Source organism: Osmerus mordax, chromosome 14 (genome assembly GCF_038355195.1).
Source record: "Osmerus mordax isolate fOsmMor3 chromosome 14, fOsmMor3.pri, whole genome shotgun sequence".
Taxonomy (NCBI): Eukaryota; Metazoa; Chordata; class Actinopteri; order Osmeriformes; family Osmeridae; genus Osmerus; species Osmerus mordax.
In genome coordinates, this window is record NC_090063.1 from 3,137,942 (window position 1) to 3,155,057 (window position 17,116).

At 45.6% G+C, this 17,116-nt stretch overlaps 1 protein-coding gene across 1 annotated transcript in view; it reads right to left on the reverse strand.

The window, feature by feature from the left end:
* Window positions 1–17,116, reverse strand: part of LOC136956194 (disabled homolog 2-interacting protein-like) — a gene marked incomplete in the record, with an annotated part of 129,036 nt that overhangs the window by 97,890 nt on the left and 14,030 nt on the right. The window contains 2 exon segments of the mRNA XM_067250064.1: window positions 5,090–5,219; window positions 10,432–10,553. Of these exon segments, the coding sequence (XP_067106165.1) occupies window positions 5,090–5,219; window positions 10,432–10,553 (252 nt within the window).

Consider the following 17,116-nt stretch of genomic DNA (forward strand, 5'->3'; position numbering starts at 1 on the left):
GGAGGAGAGAAAAAGAGAAATAGACGAGGAAAAAAAACAAAGAAAAATGGAGAGAGACAGAGAGAAAAAGAGAACAAACTGACTAGACTAGATTCCCCTGGATTTGTCTGTACATAACCACTCTCAATTTATCTCTGTTTCTCTTCCTCTCACTTTCACACACGCGCACGTTTGCTCAAACACTCCAACTCCCACACAGCGCATAGACACTTCCACATTACCGGCAAAAAAGCCAACAGCTTCTGAGCTGAAACAGTACACCCACAGCTCTGTCATGTACACCACTGTCACTAGAATCTTCTGAGAAATGAGAGGAAGAAAAAAGAGAGAAAGATGGAGAAGGACGGGGTGAGGAGAATGTTTATGTGTGTGTGTGTGTGTGTGTGTGTGTGTGTGTGTGTGTGTGTGTGTGTGTGTGTAAGTCAGAGAGAGGGAGAGAGAGACGATGGAGAGAGAGCAGTTTGATCAAGGTCCTACCCACAGTAGTCATTGTGGTGGACAGAGAGAGACAGGCTCCTCTTCAGCCCCTCTGAAGGACAGATACACTCTCTTTACGCTGTGGCCAGGACAACAGATTCCAGCAAGAAAGTTCACACACAACAGGAAATCTCTGTCTGGTTGATTTAGCGAAGCCTGGTTTCCACACTACACCCTGATGTAGATTTTGCGAGATCTTCTGAGACTGGTGTCATAAGGGGACTCACACACACACACACACACACACACGCACACACACAAAACAAGCCTCTTTCTCACAAACTCAGAAACAGTAAAGATTGCCCATGTCTCCTATAACATTCCCCCCCCCTCTCTCTCTCTCTCTCTTGATCTCTCTCTCTCTCTCTTGATATCTCTCTCTCTCTCTCTCTCTCTCTCTCTCTCTCTCTCTCTCTCTCTCTCTCTCTCTCTCTCTCTCTCTCTCTCTCTTGATCTCTCTCTGTCTTTCTCTCTGTCTTCTCTCTGTCTTTCTCTCTCTCTCTCTCTCTCTCTCTCTCTCTCTCCCTCTCTCTCTCTCTCTCTCTCTCTCTCTCTCTCTCTCTCTCTCTCTCTCTCTCTCTCTCTCTCTCTCTCTCTCTCTCTCTCTCACCTTTCACACTGACACTCACCACTGGGGCCCTCCGGTGAGGTGCTGGCGTCGGCCTCCATGATTTTTCACACGGCCAGGGTTGTCACGCTCATGTCCTGGGGCACGGGGACCACCCCATGTGCACACACACACTCCGCGAGCCCTGCAAATACTAATACTACTGTACTGCTCTGCTTTCTGGCCTCATAGGCTGCTTACTGTTGTACATCTGTTTGACCGCTTCTCTAGAGAGAGAGGCAGAGGGGGTGGAGAGACAGAGAGAGAGAGAGTGGGAGGGAGGGAGGGTGGATAGGGGACGGAGGAGGAGAAAGCAGCACACTGTTTCCACGTTGTACTCTCTCTCTCTCTTTCTCTCTCTCTCTCTCTCTCTCTCTCTCTCTCTCTCTCTCTCTCTCTCTCTCTCTCTCTCTCTCTCTCTCTCTCTCTCTCTCTCTCTCTCTCTCTCTCTCTGTCTGTCTGTCTGTCTGTCTGTCTGTCTGTCTGTCTGTCTGTCTGTCTCTCTCTCTGTCTGTCTGTCTGTCTGTCTGTCTGTCTGTCTCTCTCTCTCTCTCTCTCTCTCTCTCTCTCTCTCTCTCTCTCTCTCTCTCTCTCTCTCTCTCTCTCTCCGTGTCTCTGATGTTAAAGATACAGCGACACCTTTCTCTCCTATTACACATCTACACGCCTGTGATATTTGTTCGAGTGTTCCATTAGGTTGGCATGGCTACCAGCGTGTTTTCCATGTTGCCAGTCTTGCTCCGAACTCCCCCCCCCACACCCTGCACGCACAGGGAAGTGTTATTTGCCCCAACCCGTGTGTGTCATTCTACTCGTACATCTGTAAGGTCGGCGGGGAGGTGATGTGTGGAGGAGGGACATTGTTCATGCTCAGTGTGTCTGTGTGTGTGCATCTGTGTGTGTGTGTGTAGGTGGGTGTGTTTGTGTGCATGTGTTATTGGAGCCCTTACAGGAACATGTATACATTGGTAGAAGGTTTGTACATTTCTAAGCTGATGTCCTTGGGTTTGCAGCGGAGATGGATAAAGAATGGAAGGAGAAGTTTCATTCTGCCGAGGTAGCACACCTCCTCACCATGGTAACGACCCTAACATTCATCGGCGACCTCCAGCACCAGTCATCACAAATTGAAAACACACAGCTCCAACACTAAGCCAGCTCACCGAAAGGTGCTAAACAGACATAAAAAAAATATTCAAAGCACAGAAAATACTGGAGGGTTATTATTGAAGTGAGTACATGCATAAATAACTTAATTAACGCATGTTGTGACAAGCAGAGAGGTATGGTTTTCCTGGCAGAAATACAATGTCAAGCTCCAATAACAACATATGTGGTAAAGAAAGAGATTCATAAATCTGCCTTTGCTTCACCAATATAATTGCCCAAATGCAAGCAAACATAGCACAGATTGAGAGTGTGTGTGTGTGTGGCCGGGTGTGTGTGTGTCTCTGCATGTGCATGTACGCATTTGCGCATGCTCGTTTTCCGTGTATGCAGAAATACTCCTATCTGTACAGCACATATCACATCAGTCTAGGCCCATATATTCTGTGTTCTGAACCCCTGTGGGATGTGAACCCATGGCGTCCTGATCTACCATCTCAACCGCAGCATCAGTCTGCAAGCCAGCTACATCTCATGGACCAGCACAAGGAGAGAGGAGGACATCATTTGCTGGGTCTGGAATGGATTCAGCATATGGTGAGAGGCCACTCACAAATGCCCAGATAGACAAAATCACATTGTGTGTGTATGGGTTTGAGGAGGCTATTAGGAAGAAAACGAGGGAGCAGGGACACTCACACACTCATTGCCAAAGGAGGAGCGTGGGTGGGAACAGTCAGATGTTTGAACAGAACAGTGGTCTTACACAACATCTCGAATGTGTGTGTGTGAGAGAGAGAGAGCACACATGAATGGACATGAACGAGAACATTGTATTTGCTGATCTGACACGAGACAACCTCCCAACAGCAGACCAAGGAGAGGGGAGGAGAGGGAGGTGGAGTGAGGAGGGAGGAGGATGGGAATAGAAAGGAAGGAGTATAGGGAGGAGTAGTCATGGAGTACAAAGAGAGGAGGAGGCATAGGAGGATTACGAGTAAGAGGATGAAGGAGGAGGAAGAGGAGGCAGACCAGAAAGAGGGGGAGGAGAGGACAGGAAAGGCCAGGGGGTGGGGGGTGGGGGGTGGAGCTTGACCCGAGTGGGAGTGGATGGAACCGAGGCTCAACATCTGGACAGTCTGAGGAGGAGCCGTCCTCACACAAGACAATCACTACACACGTGGTGGATCATTTCCACGGCAACAAACGTGTATGGAACAGAGAACGATCACAGGGTTTAACTGATTACATTGGTTCGAAACTGTGAAAGACAGACAGACAAGAATGGTTGAAACAGATTACTTTTCAGATACAGATGACAGATACACAGAGATAAGTCCATAGACAATCCATAGACACCCAGTGCATCAAATAACTGGTTTACTGCATTCCGTTGCTGTTTGTTTTGTAGGCATAAGATACTTGTATGTGCATGTGTGATTGAGAGAATGAGAGACAAGGAGAAGGAGAGGGAGGTAGACTGATAGGAAGAGAGGGAATAGACGGTGAAAGAGTGAACAAGAGTGTGAGAAAGGAAACGCGTTCCCCAGACACAAAGAAGAACAGGAAGCAGAGGATATAAATGGTGGAGTCTGACTGGTGGATGATCTGGTCCACAGATGAATGACAGAAGAGGGGACGAGGGGGGTCAGGGAGGACATCGATGCACTGTCAGGTCACAATCTTCTGTTACTTCGACGACGGGCTGTGTTCTTCCATCCCCTCTTAATTGGGCAAACGTATGCTCTCCCCTCCATCTATCTTTCTCTTCTCTCTCATCCTCTCTTCATCTCTCTTCAATCCCTCTCTCCCTCTCCCTCTTTCGCTGCCATTTCTTGTTCTTTCTCTGTCGTTCTCTCTTCCCCTCTCTTCCCTTCTCTCCCTAACTCTCTGGTGTAGCTTGTAAAGAGCTTGACGTCGATCACTGGATAAACCAATGCCTTCTCCTTAAACAATGCTTACACTGACCATGGAACAGAAGAGAATAGTGAGCGTCTGAGTGTGTGTGCGTACAGTGTGTGTGTGTGTGTGTGCACGCAGAACATCGCACACATGAGAAGCCATCTGACTATAATCCTAGGGACGTGGCATACCGCATGATTCAGCATGGTTACGGAACTACTTTGTGGGTGCGTGTGTGTATGCGTGTGCGTGTTTGGGTGCATTTGTTTGGGAGGGTATATGTGTGTGCATGTGTGCATGAATGTTTACGTGTGTGTGTGTTTGGGTTGTTGTGGATATGTATACAACTCAACAGTGTGTTTCAAAGCTACTACCTAAACAGTAAGCTACCCTGACCTGCAGTAGGGTTGAGAGCCTAGTTAGGTAAAGCAGGGCTTTGTGAGTGTACGTGCTAGGCAGAGAGTGTGTGAAGACGTGTGTGTGTGTTCGAGGCAGAGATGTGTGTGCATGTGAGGAAGAGTGTGTGTGAGCCATACAGAACAGAACCCTGCACATTCCCATAATTACTGAGTTAGGGCCCAACCAAACTAACACACACAAATAGACACGCGCACACCCCTATCGGGCAGGGTAGAGACAGTCACATACTGACACACACATTCAACTTCTGACACTCCCAGACTCAGTCACAGCCTTTTTAAAGAGGTGGAGTCACATATCTTACCCATAAATGAACACTTAATAACACCCTTAAAGGAGAGAATTAAATTATATTTAGATGGGCAGTAACACAATGTTATATTTAGTCTAATTGCAGTGTGCCCCACTATAAAACTATACAACCAAATCCCATGGATAAATTAAGCAAGCTCACCCTCTAGTGGAATCCTAAAAGAATGACACGAGACCAGACTCCCCCACACAGCAGAAGATGTTTGCGTGCGTGTGTGTCTGTGGGTGTGTGCTTTCACCACAGGTCAGCGTTGGCAGTCTTACCGCTCTTTGTGGACAACTGGTTGTGGTATTCTGGGAACTGCGTTTCCACGGGGACGCTGATGGTGCGTCGCAGCAAGCGGACCTTGCATGAGTCCGCCCTCCTCTCCTGGAGCAACAACGGATGGATCTGCTGAGATGAGAGAGGGAGGGAGTGAAGGAGAGAAGGACAAAAAAAAATAAGCTGGTGGATTTAAACGAACAACAATGTATTGTCTGTATCCCTCTTTGTCTTTCAGAGTAGAGCAGAGCAGAGCAGAGTAGAGCAGAGCAGAGTACAGTAGAGTAGAGCAGAGCAGAATAGAGCAGAGCAGAGCAGAGCAGAGTAGAGTACAGCAGAGTAAAGCAGAGTAGAGCAGAGTAGAGCAGAGTAGAGTAAAGCAGAGTAGAGCAGAGTAGAGCAGAGTAGAGTAAAGCAGAGTAGAGTAGAGTAGAGCAGAGTAAAGCAGAGTAGAGCAAGCAGAGTAAAGCAGAGTAGAGCAGAGCAGAGCAGAGTAGAGCAAAGCAGAGTAAAGCAGAGTAGAGCACAGCAGAGTAGAGCAGAGTAGAGCAGAGTAGAGTAGAGTCAAAAATATTGCAGCAAAGCAGGTCAAAGTAAGTAAACCTGAAGCCAAATAGAGTAACAGCAGATAAAGTAGAGTACAACGGTTTCATCTACAGATTGGGTTATCCAGCAGGCAGTGTTGAGCTGATTAAATATAGTGCAGATAGTCCAGGGTTGAATCAGTGAAGACATTAGCTGGACATACGTCTGTGTCGGGACCTAGCTGCCGCCTGGATGGCCATTCATTAAACACACTAAGGGAGGGAGGGCAGGGATGAGAGAGGGCTAAGAGAAAGAGAAGTGTCCAGATGTCCCGCTGACGCAGAGTGATAATGGCTTATCGAACAGCTGCAGGTCACTCCGTAGCGGCCCTCTCTTTACTCTCTCCCACTCAATTTCAAATTCAACAATGCTTTATTGACACAGAAAAGAACTTTGAATTATTAATACATTATTTCAGAAGGAGTAATGCTTATTCAGCATGCAATGTGACACACATGCATGCGGGGATTGGAGTAAGCTCCCTGGTTATTATTGCGACGAGCACGGGGAAAACATGCAAGCTCCATACAGAAAAGCCAGGCAGATCCTACCTGAGCACCAACCAGTGCCACATGCATTCATCAAACCCAGGACCCTTTTTGCTGTGAGGCTTTATTGCAAGTAAATATACATGGCTACTATACATATTAATTCAAAAACAACAACTTTTTCCTCCCTCTGTCTCTCTTTCGCCTTCCCCCTCTCTAGAGGTCACCTGTGTCATAGCTTGAACATGGCTCCTGGTAACCACGGAGACCAGCAACGGAACTCAACTGAAGAGTTGATCTCTAAAAAGGGCTTTCATTATAACGTTAGCTGGGGAATAATCAGCGCTAGTGTGTTTTACAAATGTTTTTCAACACCAATTTATTTCGCCGTTATTTCCTTTGACAAAAAATTAGCTGCCTAATATAGATAATAAATAGTTAGTGTACTGTGCTTCAAACATCATTCTGTACATGACAAAACACCTTGTTTGTGCATGGGTAGTCAGGGTTTTTGTGGACATTAATTCAATTTTTTTAGGCTTTCCAATACCCATAGCTACATTTTTGTTTTTAATGTATTAGCATCATGTTAGACTACCGTAAATCCAGATATCAATACTGATGGAAGTTAGAGATAAAAATACAGATTTGTGGTCAGAGAAGTCTAAAATATAATGTGTTTCAATGTCTACAGCAGTAACTATAATAAAACTGGCTGTGGCAGCAGTGTTAAAGCTGCAATAGGAAACATTATAAAATAAATTCAAATATGAGAAACAGTGCCCCCCATTTCTTGTCTGAACGTCCAAACTTTCCTCCAGCTCAAGTTTGATTGATAGTCGGAGCAAGGAGGAAAGCACGCCCCACTAACAATGATTGGATGGAACAAGATCGGCAGATCATATCTGGCTGGGAAGTACAATTATTACGCTCCCAATTAGCCTATGCAACATGTTTATAGGGGACAACACTTATCTTTTTGACTGAAAAAATCCTACCTACTGTACCTTTAACCCTGTTCTTAAGTCTGTAAGGGTTGGCTGTCCAATTAAAACTGGGACAGATACAATACATGTGCAACTCTCTCTGGTACACAGACAGGCAGACAGGCAGACAGGCAGGCAGGCAGACACACAGACAGGCAGACAGGCAGGCGGGCTAACACACACAGACAGGCAGACAGGCAGGCAGGCAGACACAGACAGGCAGACAGGCAGACAGGCAGGCAGACGGGCGGACACACAGAAAGACAGACAGACAGGCAGGCAGGCAGACAGACGGACACACACACAGACAGAGAGGCAAGATAGTACAGTCTAAATGGAAACGTGTGACCATAGAGAAAAAACACACACACATGCGTACACACAAAAGTCATTCAAACCCCCTCTACAGTTGAATCTGTGTAGGTGCAACAAAATGTGAGCTCCATTTTGTCATGTTAGAGAGAAAGAGTACAAAGTGCTGTGTGAGGTGAGACATAGATGGTATCATTTAGGGGAACGGAAAAAAAGATAGAGTGTGAAAGATGAGTGAGTATGGAGGGAGGGAGCAGGTGAAGTAGAACGTGAAGCTGAAATCAAAGGCTGACCAACGAGCTGGCCTGTACTCTGAAGGTAAAAAAAAAAAAATTCAATATACTTAACAGTACACCAGCTCTGATAACTGATCTCTCTCTCTCTCCCCTCGCCTCTCTCTCTCTCTGTCTGTCTGTCTGTCTGTCTGTCTGTCTGTCTGTCTGTCTCTCTCTCTCTCTCTCTCTCTCTCTCTCTCTCTCTCTCTCTCTCTCACTTCTTACCACCCCATGCCCCCCCCCCCCTCCCAGATGGATACTGTTGTTCTGACAGCCCTGCTGTTTCCTATAAACAGCTGTAATTCCCCCCATACTCTCTCTCTTTTCTCTTTCTCTCTCTTTTTTTGTCTCCCCACTGTCCCCCTCTTTGCGGTCTCTCTTTCTCTCTCTTTCTCCCTCCATTTCCACCCCCCAACCCCGCCCTCTCTCTTACTCTGTCTGGCTGAACTTTAGAATGGCACAGGTCATTTAGGCCTCCATAAGAAAGAACCTATCAGCAAATATTGTATTACCAAAAATTCCAGTTGAATCAATGATGTGTGCCCGGGCCACAACTTGACATGCCTGTGTGTGAGATAGAGTGTGTGCATGTTTACGTGCAAACCCTCTAGAGGATGTTTTGGTGCTTCAAACCTGCCTGCCCTCAAGTCCTGGCCTGGTGACATCGTCACTATGCACCTTCAAAGGGTCTACATAATAAGAAAGGTCTCATCAAACACAGCAGCAGCATCAGTGACCTTTTGAGCCTGTACTAGAAGACTGTCTTAGTTTTGCAGCTGAAGTATGAGTTCATTAACTAGCTGGCTGGCTACCTGACAAGCTGGCAGGCTGGCTGACTAACTGGCTAACTGGTGAGCTGGCGATGGAGTGTGTGTGTGTGTGCGTGTTTGTGTGTGTGTGTATGTGCGTGTGTGTGAGTGAGAGAAATTACAGACCTACGCTTTCCCCTCGATTTATAAAAGTGCATTCTAAATAAGTAAAGACCCTCACAACTCTATTCCTGACTGAGAGTCAGGAATAGATTTGAGTCATTACATAACCAGTCCACACACACATGCACACATACATACACAACACACAAAGTCACACACAGACTCTTTAGTGACCTGGGTAATCCTTAGATTCTAATTCCCTCATGTTCGTTTAGAGAAGCATTATGAGAGCTCTCTGTCTTCTATTAAAATTTTCTGTCAGCAAATCCCATGACTATGATCTTGTGCCTACTCCACAAATCAAATGTGACTGGATTTATGTGTGTGTGTGTGCGTATAGACATTTCTCAGCCTGTCTTAATTGGTAATCATCGTACCTGATTCTGATTGACGCAGCCTTAATTATTCATTAGAATCAAGCTTTATTGTCCCCTCATATGTAACTCATACATAAGATCTTGTGTGTGTGCTTACACGTGTGTGTGTGTGTGTGTGCTTACACGTGTGTGTGTGTGTGTTCCTTGGGCTTCTGCTCCTTAGCTGCAGTGTTCTGGCCACCTGGTCTATAACTTTCTGCAGGCGCCTCTAGCCATGCTCATATATATAAACAGTCACCTCCGGAATTATTGGCACCCCTGGCAAAGATGAATAAAAAGTGTTTGTTATTCAGTTTAATGTCACACTGGAAAAAATGCAAACAATCCAACCTTCAATTTAAGTTGATTTATTTTGAGATAAAAACATCTGTCATCAAGAAATATTTATTTTGATGCCAAACCCACCTTTGGAGAAAAAAGAAGAGAATAGTGCACAAGGGAGGAGAGGAAATGAGGAATGCTCTCAGACTCCTAGCTCTGTTTTCTCCAACCTTAATAGATGTTAAGGAGAAGACTTGGTGCTGTTTATGGGCAAAGGGAGGTTGTGCAAAGCATTAAATGTAGGGATGCCAATAATTGTGGCACACATGATTTCACAAATGGTTTTCAAAATACATTTACTTCAATTGAAGGTTGAATTGTTTTAATTTTTTCCAATGTGACATTAAGCTGAATTACAAAAAGGTGATCTTTTGTACACACTTTTTACTCATCTTTCCCAAGGGGTGCAAGTAAGCCCACTGTATCATATATATTTATATATATATATATGTGTGTACATTCACACATACTTCCACACTCTCGCACACACACACACGTGTCAGTATGACAGAGCACAGAACATGCTCATGGTTCACGTTACGATTCACTGGTCACCAATGGCACAGCAATACTCCAAGATAAGAGATGGGATGGAGATGGGGAGGGAGGAGAGGATGGAGGAAGGAGGGAACATAGATCTGAAGAGGAGAAGAGTATGTAGGAGCGGAATGAGGAGTACAGGGGCAGGGAGAAGGGGAGGGGGGAGGAATTGAAGGAGAGAGGTGACGGTGGTGGAGGAGGAGAGAGGGGAAAAGAGGGTGGGGAAGAAATATGGAGTGGGATGGAGGAGGAAATTGAACAGGAGAAATCTTGAAATGAAAAATGAGTCTGGAGTTGAAGCAGGGGGAAGGGAAGAAATGAGAGACGGGATGTATGATTGAGTGAGGACAGGATTAGGGGACTGAAACAAAGAGAGAGAAATAGAAAGAAAGAGAGAAGACCAGATACATGGACAGACATAGAAGCAGACACACAGAAACAAAAAAGGAAAGAGAGAGAGAACCAGACAGACAAACAGAAAGACGGAGAAGCAAACTGGAAGAGAGAAAGTCTGTGTCAGATCCTTACCTCCTCTCTATCCAGGAGCAACATCTGGCAGTCGGTCACCATGCAGAACTTGGGGTTCCACACTCTTCTCTCCTCGTAGGGGTGGCCACACGACATCCAGAGGGCCGGGGGACCCCGCGTGTCTGGGGGAAGCGGCAGGGACAAACAGAGTCATCGAATTAGAAAAAAGGAAGGAAGGATTGAGGTGAGAAGAAAAAAGGAAGGAAAAAATTAAGAAGGAGGGAAGAAAGGAAGGAAGGGAAGAGGAGAGGTGTGAGGGGGAACGAGGTGTTTGATCAATATGTTAATGTGTCGCATGTCTCAGCAAACGATAAAGCAGGAAAGAGAGAGAAGAGAGAGAGATAAAGAAAAAAAGAACAGGCACTATCCAAAGTGAGATAGCAGAAAACAACTTGCCAGGCAATCCCACTTCCATTTAATATTTCTCTCTTTCATTTATTTTTCCACTGTGAAAACAAGCTCCTCTGTTCTGTTAACACAAAACAGACCTCTTGTATTGCCTCCTTAATGAGATATCCTCCATAGAGTCTTCCCTGCTCCACTCTTCTCCTTTCTGCCACTATCCTCCACTTCTTCAAACATCATGTATGGTATGTTAGAGAATGGGTGTGCTGGATATAACCATCTGGGTGGCCTAGAAGAACAGGTCTCAGCCACTCAATTTTGCATGTTATAGTAACAGAGTTGTGTCTTACCATCAAACAGTTAATGTCTTCCTCCAAGTAACTGAAACTGCAATGGACGAGAAGTTCTGAGTGGCTTCATTTAGCAAAAGGGAGAGAGAATGAGAGAGAGAGACGAGAGAGAGTAAAAGATAGAGATAGAGAGTGAAGGAGAGAGAGAAGGAGGTAAAAAGAGAGAAGGTGCTGTAGTAGGATGGCATTGAAAAAATGACTGAAAGCTCAGTGTCGCCACCTGTTGGTGCGCATGCCTTTCTGCCTGCCCTTGTGTGTGTGCTCGCTTGCCTTGCAGAGTGCAAGGAGGCAAGGGGTAGTTCAGTCATTGTGTGGTACAGGACACTAGTCTACCTTTCCTGTTCCAGAGCTTCCTTCCCCAGAGGTACAGCCCAGCACGAGGGCTATAACATAATCTGTCCAAACACACCAATTGCTGCATTTTAATGACAATAATAAAACTGTATTTATTCAGCAGATGCTTTTCTCCAAAGTGGGAGAGGGAGAGATTTGAACCTGCAACCTTTGGATATGCTTCACCACTTATCTATACATATCTGTTATAACAGCAAAGGTTTTCGACGATTTCTCAGCACGCTGTATATTGGTGCTGTGGTTGCCAAGCGAACATTGTCCAATTGATCATGCCCACTCAAGACTATGACCATTACCAGACTTTCGCAACCAATAACATTTGAGCCGTTTCCATGGAATCGCTGGGCGAGATTTACTGAGAACATAAACCCAAGATAATATATTGGTTTAGCTAGAAATAGCAAAGATGAGCAGTTGTTATCTCGCAGTTAACAGAAAGTCGAATCATAAGAGAAGGATTCTCATTGTGCTTGCGGTCATCCAATCATTAAAGCTGGTTTAGGAGTGTGTTGCAGAAGTGTGTTAGCTCCAGCTCTCAGTTTTTCACGATCGTTAACACCAAAGATTGTTAGTTTAAGCCCTCCTCACCAAACCATTTAGCCAATTCTCAGCAGAAAGTCCACGTACCCCAGTCTATAAACACTATTTACCCTTTTTGACAAATGTCTCTGGTCTATTCACATTTCTTTGCAAAAGTCTAAACACACCTCTCATTTTAAGACACAATTGTCACCATGTTGTCATATAGGAAACACTGCCGTTCAACAAGTAAATTCAAACCAGCGCAATTCAAACCAGCGCAATTCAAACCAGCGCAATTCAAACGCCCTTTACAGCCAACTGTCCATGTGTAAGAACTACCATCCAAAAATACTCAAACTACCAATCAGAATCAAAAGGGCAATAGGTAAGCTCACCTTTGTTCGGAATCATGGATGCAAACATCAGAGGATGAGCAGAGGAATTGTAAGAATGAGAGGAGCTGGACAAGTATAGCCTGTGATGTTGATGAAAATCTCTGGCCTGACCCTGGTGGGAGACAGGATGCTGACCCAGAATGAATTGTTATTGCTATTACAGTATTGTAGCATACTCTAACCCTCTTACCTAGGTTCTCTACTGTATGTTTCTTTCCTTGTTTTCTTAGCTTTCTTTGTTTTCCACAAATTGCATTTTGGCGAATTTGTGTTGCTGACTTAAAGTAAATGACTGTGACCACTACAGTGACAAGCATGATTGTTCAACAAGCAATTGTGGTACGGTATTCTAGAATGTTTGACTGGAAAATCGGCATTCTATAACAAGGACAATTGTGGTATTTGTGTGATTGTATGGTTTACATTGTGTCAAACATTATCTGAAATTCAGGGACATGTTTTAGTTATTGGTTCATGAAAACCTTGCTATAACAGTGTTTTCAATGAAAAAATGTGCTCCAGAAATGTAAACATGTATGGAACACAAAATAGAGAAGTGTATGTAAGTATTTCAGCTATGAAACTGAACCGTCTAGGGAAGTTACCATGGTCACAGTTATTTACAGCCAGAATTAGAAAGACAGAGAGGAGGCAAAGATAGAAAGAGGGGGGAGGGGGGGAGGGAGAGACATAGTAGAAAGAGGAGAGAGAGAGATAGAGAGGGAGAGAGAGAAAGTTGGAGAGTGAGAGAGAGAGAGAGAGAGAGAGAGAGAGAGAGAGAGCAAACAAGCTCAGCTCATTAGCAAAGCTGTCTGTCAGCGCAGGTCACATGACCAGGCTGTTCTCCATCCATTACAGTACACAGGACGGAGAATAATAAGACCTACAAATCACTGCTGCCATCTGTGTGTGTGTGTGTGTGTGTGTGTGTACCTGTGTGAGTATGTTTGTGTGCCTCTGTGTGTATGTGTGTGTGTGTATCTGTGTTTGCATGTGAGTGTGTACCTGTGTGTGTATGTTTGTGTGTCTCTGTGTGTATGTGTGTGTGTGTGTATCTTTGTCTGCATGTGAGTGTGTACCTGTGTGTGTATGTATGTGCCTGTGTTTGCATGTCTAAGACTGCCTGTGTGTGAATACATGCGTGTGAACACGTGCCTGTGTGTGCATTTACTGTGTTCCTGTGCATGCAGACTGTGAGTGTGTTTATATGTGTGAGTATGTCCTGTATGTGTAAACAACAACTCAGGTTAGTCATGCTTTAAATTAGCCTGTCCAGGCAGTCCCAGAGTTGCCATCCCAGAATGCACCAGGACAGCGTCATGGACGGGGAGCTGACAGAACCTCTACTGGGAGTTTTTATGGTTCTGATTGATAACACATAGTGAGGCTATGACTCTGACATTTTGTGGGATTTGTGAGAGTGGTGCGCTCGTGTGTGTGTGTACCTGTCTACTGTGTGTGTGTGTGTTTGAGAAAAATGACGGGAGCAGTAATCAGATCTATAGCTTCCTCAAGGCAACACTCGGTCAGACCCCTTAGTGTAAAGCTTCCCAAGCAAGAGTGCTGACTGCTACCATTCTGCTGACTGACATTTAGAAAGATTGCCTCTACAGTGTACATAGTGACACACACACACACACAAACACGTGTAAACATTAGCATACACACATTAACATATATATGCACAAGCAGCATTGAACACATGCAGTTGACAAACACAGACATGCGCACACACCAAAAAGGTCACCAATTCCAGGTTTCCTAGCTGATTTCCTGCAGCTAATAATCGTTTGTTTTCGTCCATGACGTAGAAGGGGCCAGGTCTTTATTAGCTCTGGGTAGCAGACAGGGAACATTAGAGAGCAGGCCTGGTCATAAGCTTGCCTGTTTACGTAAACAGGACATAAACCACCTAGCACTCACACACGAACCATACTGATAGGTAGAACAAGATAAGCACAGCTTTCTGAATTTCCCTTTGAGTGTGCCGTGCATGTGTGCCCTTGCATAATACAGTGATGGGAGAACGATTGTGTGTGTGTGTGCATGTGTGTGTGTGTGTCCTTCGGAACAGGATGTGTTAAATAGGTCTGCAGCTGGGCTGTTTTCAGAGCCCGAATAGGAATCGATGCGGCGCTTAAAACACTCTTCTCATCTCCTCGTTGCCCTCCCTCTCCTTTCTCCCACTCCTCTCCTGTCGTTCTTCACCTTCTTCAGGGAGACGAGCAGGACATGATCAACCACTGCTGCCTGTTGCTTTCCATTAAGCCCCCCTGCCCCCCCCCCCCCCCACCTCTCACTGGATTAGACTCTCCTATCAGAGCCCTCCAGGGATCGGTTGGAAAGATAGGGTTATCCAATAACACCTGATGCGTTGATACCTGATGATCTCCAGGGGGTTGGGGGGGGGGGGGGGGTGATCAACTGATCAGACCCCCTCAAAGCTGGTAGGGAGTGTAGACCTGTCGTGAGTCGTGATGTCATGACATCACTTGTGGGTAGACGGTGGGGAATAGCTTTGTCAGGATAGGAATTGGGAAATAAAAAACAGACAGGCGATAAAGCTGAAGAGTTGCATACACAACGGCCATCTTGGTAATATTCTGTCCACACACGTTGGGTTGTATTCAATCAAAAGTCGTTTGGTGATGTTACACACAAAGAACTAACGTTCAAAGACCGCTAGGTTATTTTCAGTCATCAGTAAATGTATGGTGATGTTTTTGGTGATATTCAATCTGAGAATGGTTTGGTTAGTCAGTGAGACCAAGGATTATGTCAGCGTCACATGACCCGCTCCAAGGCAGGCATCAATACAGAGAAGGGTGGGGTGTGGGTTAGAAAAGGGTGGTCGATAAGAGAGGTGTGGAAACGGGTGTTTATTCACACCCCTTCATCCACGACCTGAGCCAATGACACCACAGATTGTTGAGGTGCGCCGGCCAGAACAGAAGCCTTATCTGTGCACAGCCACATGCCCGGAGGAGAGACGGAGGCAGACAGAGAGACAGAGAGAGAGAGAGAGAGAGAGAGAGAGAGAGAGAGAGAGAGACAGATTCAGTATGCCACAATAGAGAGAGAAAAAGAAGACAGATTAGGTTGCTAAGCAAAGAAAAAAAGAGAGCTGTTTTGTTTTTCCACCATGAAAGTTGTGCTGCATGCCCTGGAGCTGTGGTTGCCTTGCACCCTGGCTGGTCATGTCCCCCCCCCCCCCCCCCCACTTCCCCCCCTCTCATCTGCTTTCTAACGGGATGCCCCACTCCCAGCAAACATCCCCCTACACCACACCCTTTGTGTTCAGTACTGAGTGTGTCCACCTGTTTGTCTTTCTGCCTGTCCATCTGCCTGCCTGCATGTAAGTCGGTCTGCCCGTCTGTCTGTCTTCCAGGTGCCAGAATAATAAACTCTCATCTCCTACCCTCCCTAAAGGAGAGAAGTGGGAGGGATAGAGAGGCAGTTGGAGATGTAATTAGCAGTGAGCGGTTGGCATCGTAACTAGGATGGACTGGACGGCTAGCGTGGATGTGTCTCATTTACCTCCCTTAAGAAACTAGGATGAGCCTGAGAGGTTGAGCCCAGAGTCAGGGTGCCAAGTGTTATGTCTCCCATGCAAAGCTTCTGGTTGGCTGCCCTGGTCCTGAGAGAGGAAGTGGGAGTGTAAACAGAGAGCAGCCAGGTGATAACTTAACTAGCTGGGAATCAAAGTGGCTGAGCGGTGAGGGAGTCGGGCTAGTAATCCGAAGGTTCCCAGTTCGATTCCCGGTCATGCAAAATGACGTTGTGTCCTTGGGCAAGGCACTTCATCCAACTTTCCTCAGGGGAATGTCCCTGTACTTACTGTAAGTCGCTCTGGATAAGAGCGTCTGCTAAATGACTAAATGTAATGTAAATGTAAACTACTTCCTGTCTCCTCTCATATCTTTCTATTTCCCCTCTCTCTTTTTCTCTCAACTCTTTTTATATCTATCTCTCTATTATATTTCTCTCTTATATTTATCCCTCTTTCTCTGTGTCTCTCCATGTCTACTTTATCCATCTATCCTTTATCCCCTCCTGTCTCTCTCTCTCATTCTCTCTCGGTCTATCCATGTCTCTCTTTCTTGCCGTCTTTCTCAACCCCCAGGAGGGTTGAGAATGGTTCCTCCACTTAGCCTAAGAAAACTGTTTAGCCGCACATCTGTTTAACGGGGCCAACACAAGCTAAAATAGCCACACACAAAACAGCTAAACACAGAGAGGTGCTGAAACAGCCCTGCACCTTGTCGCTCTGCGCGTGTGTTCCAGGAGAAGTCGCTCAGGGTCAGGTTCACGAGTTGATAGATGTGCGGATAAGTGTTCCAGCTCAAGGTTTGATTATTGAAGCTGGATGGGAGCCGAAATGGCATGAAGGTGGACGAGGGGGACGAGGGGGGAGACAAGAAACTATAGAATTCACCTTTATATTTACAAGCCTAAAGTAAAGTTCTGCTTATCAGATCCTGCTCCTGTGTGTGTATGTGTGTGTGTACATGTGAGAGTGTGTGTGTTGCTCCCCATAACCAGTATTGTAAGATAGATGACAGACATAAGTCTAGTGAATCAGCTAGGGGAGATTTTCTATCAATACCTCTCCATAATGACAGTTGAATGTGCATTATACATTAAAGATGCTGTAAAGCAGAACTGAAAATGAGTTTTAAGTTCGTCAAACCACAGAAGAATGTGTTGTTAACTACCCAT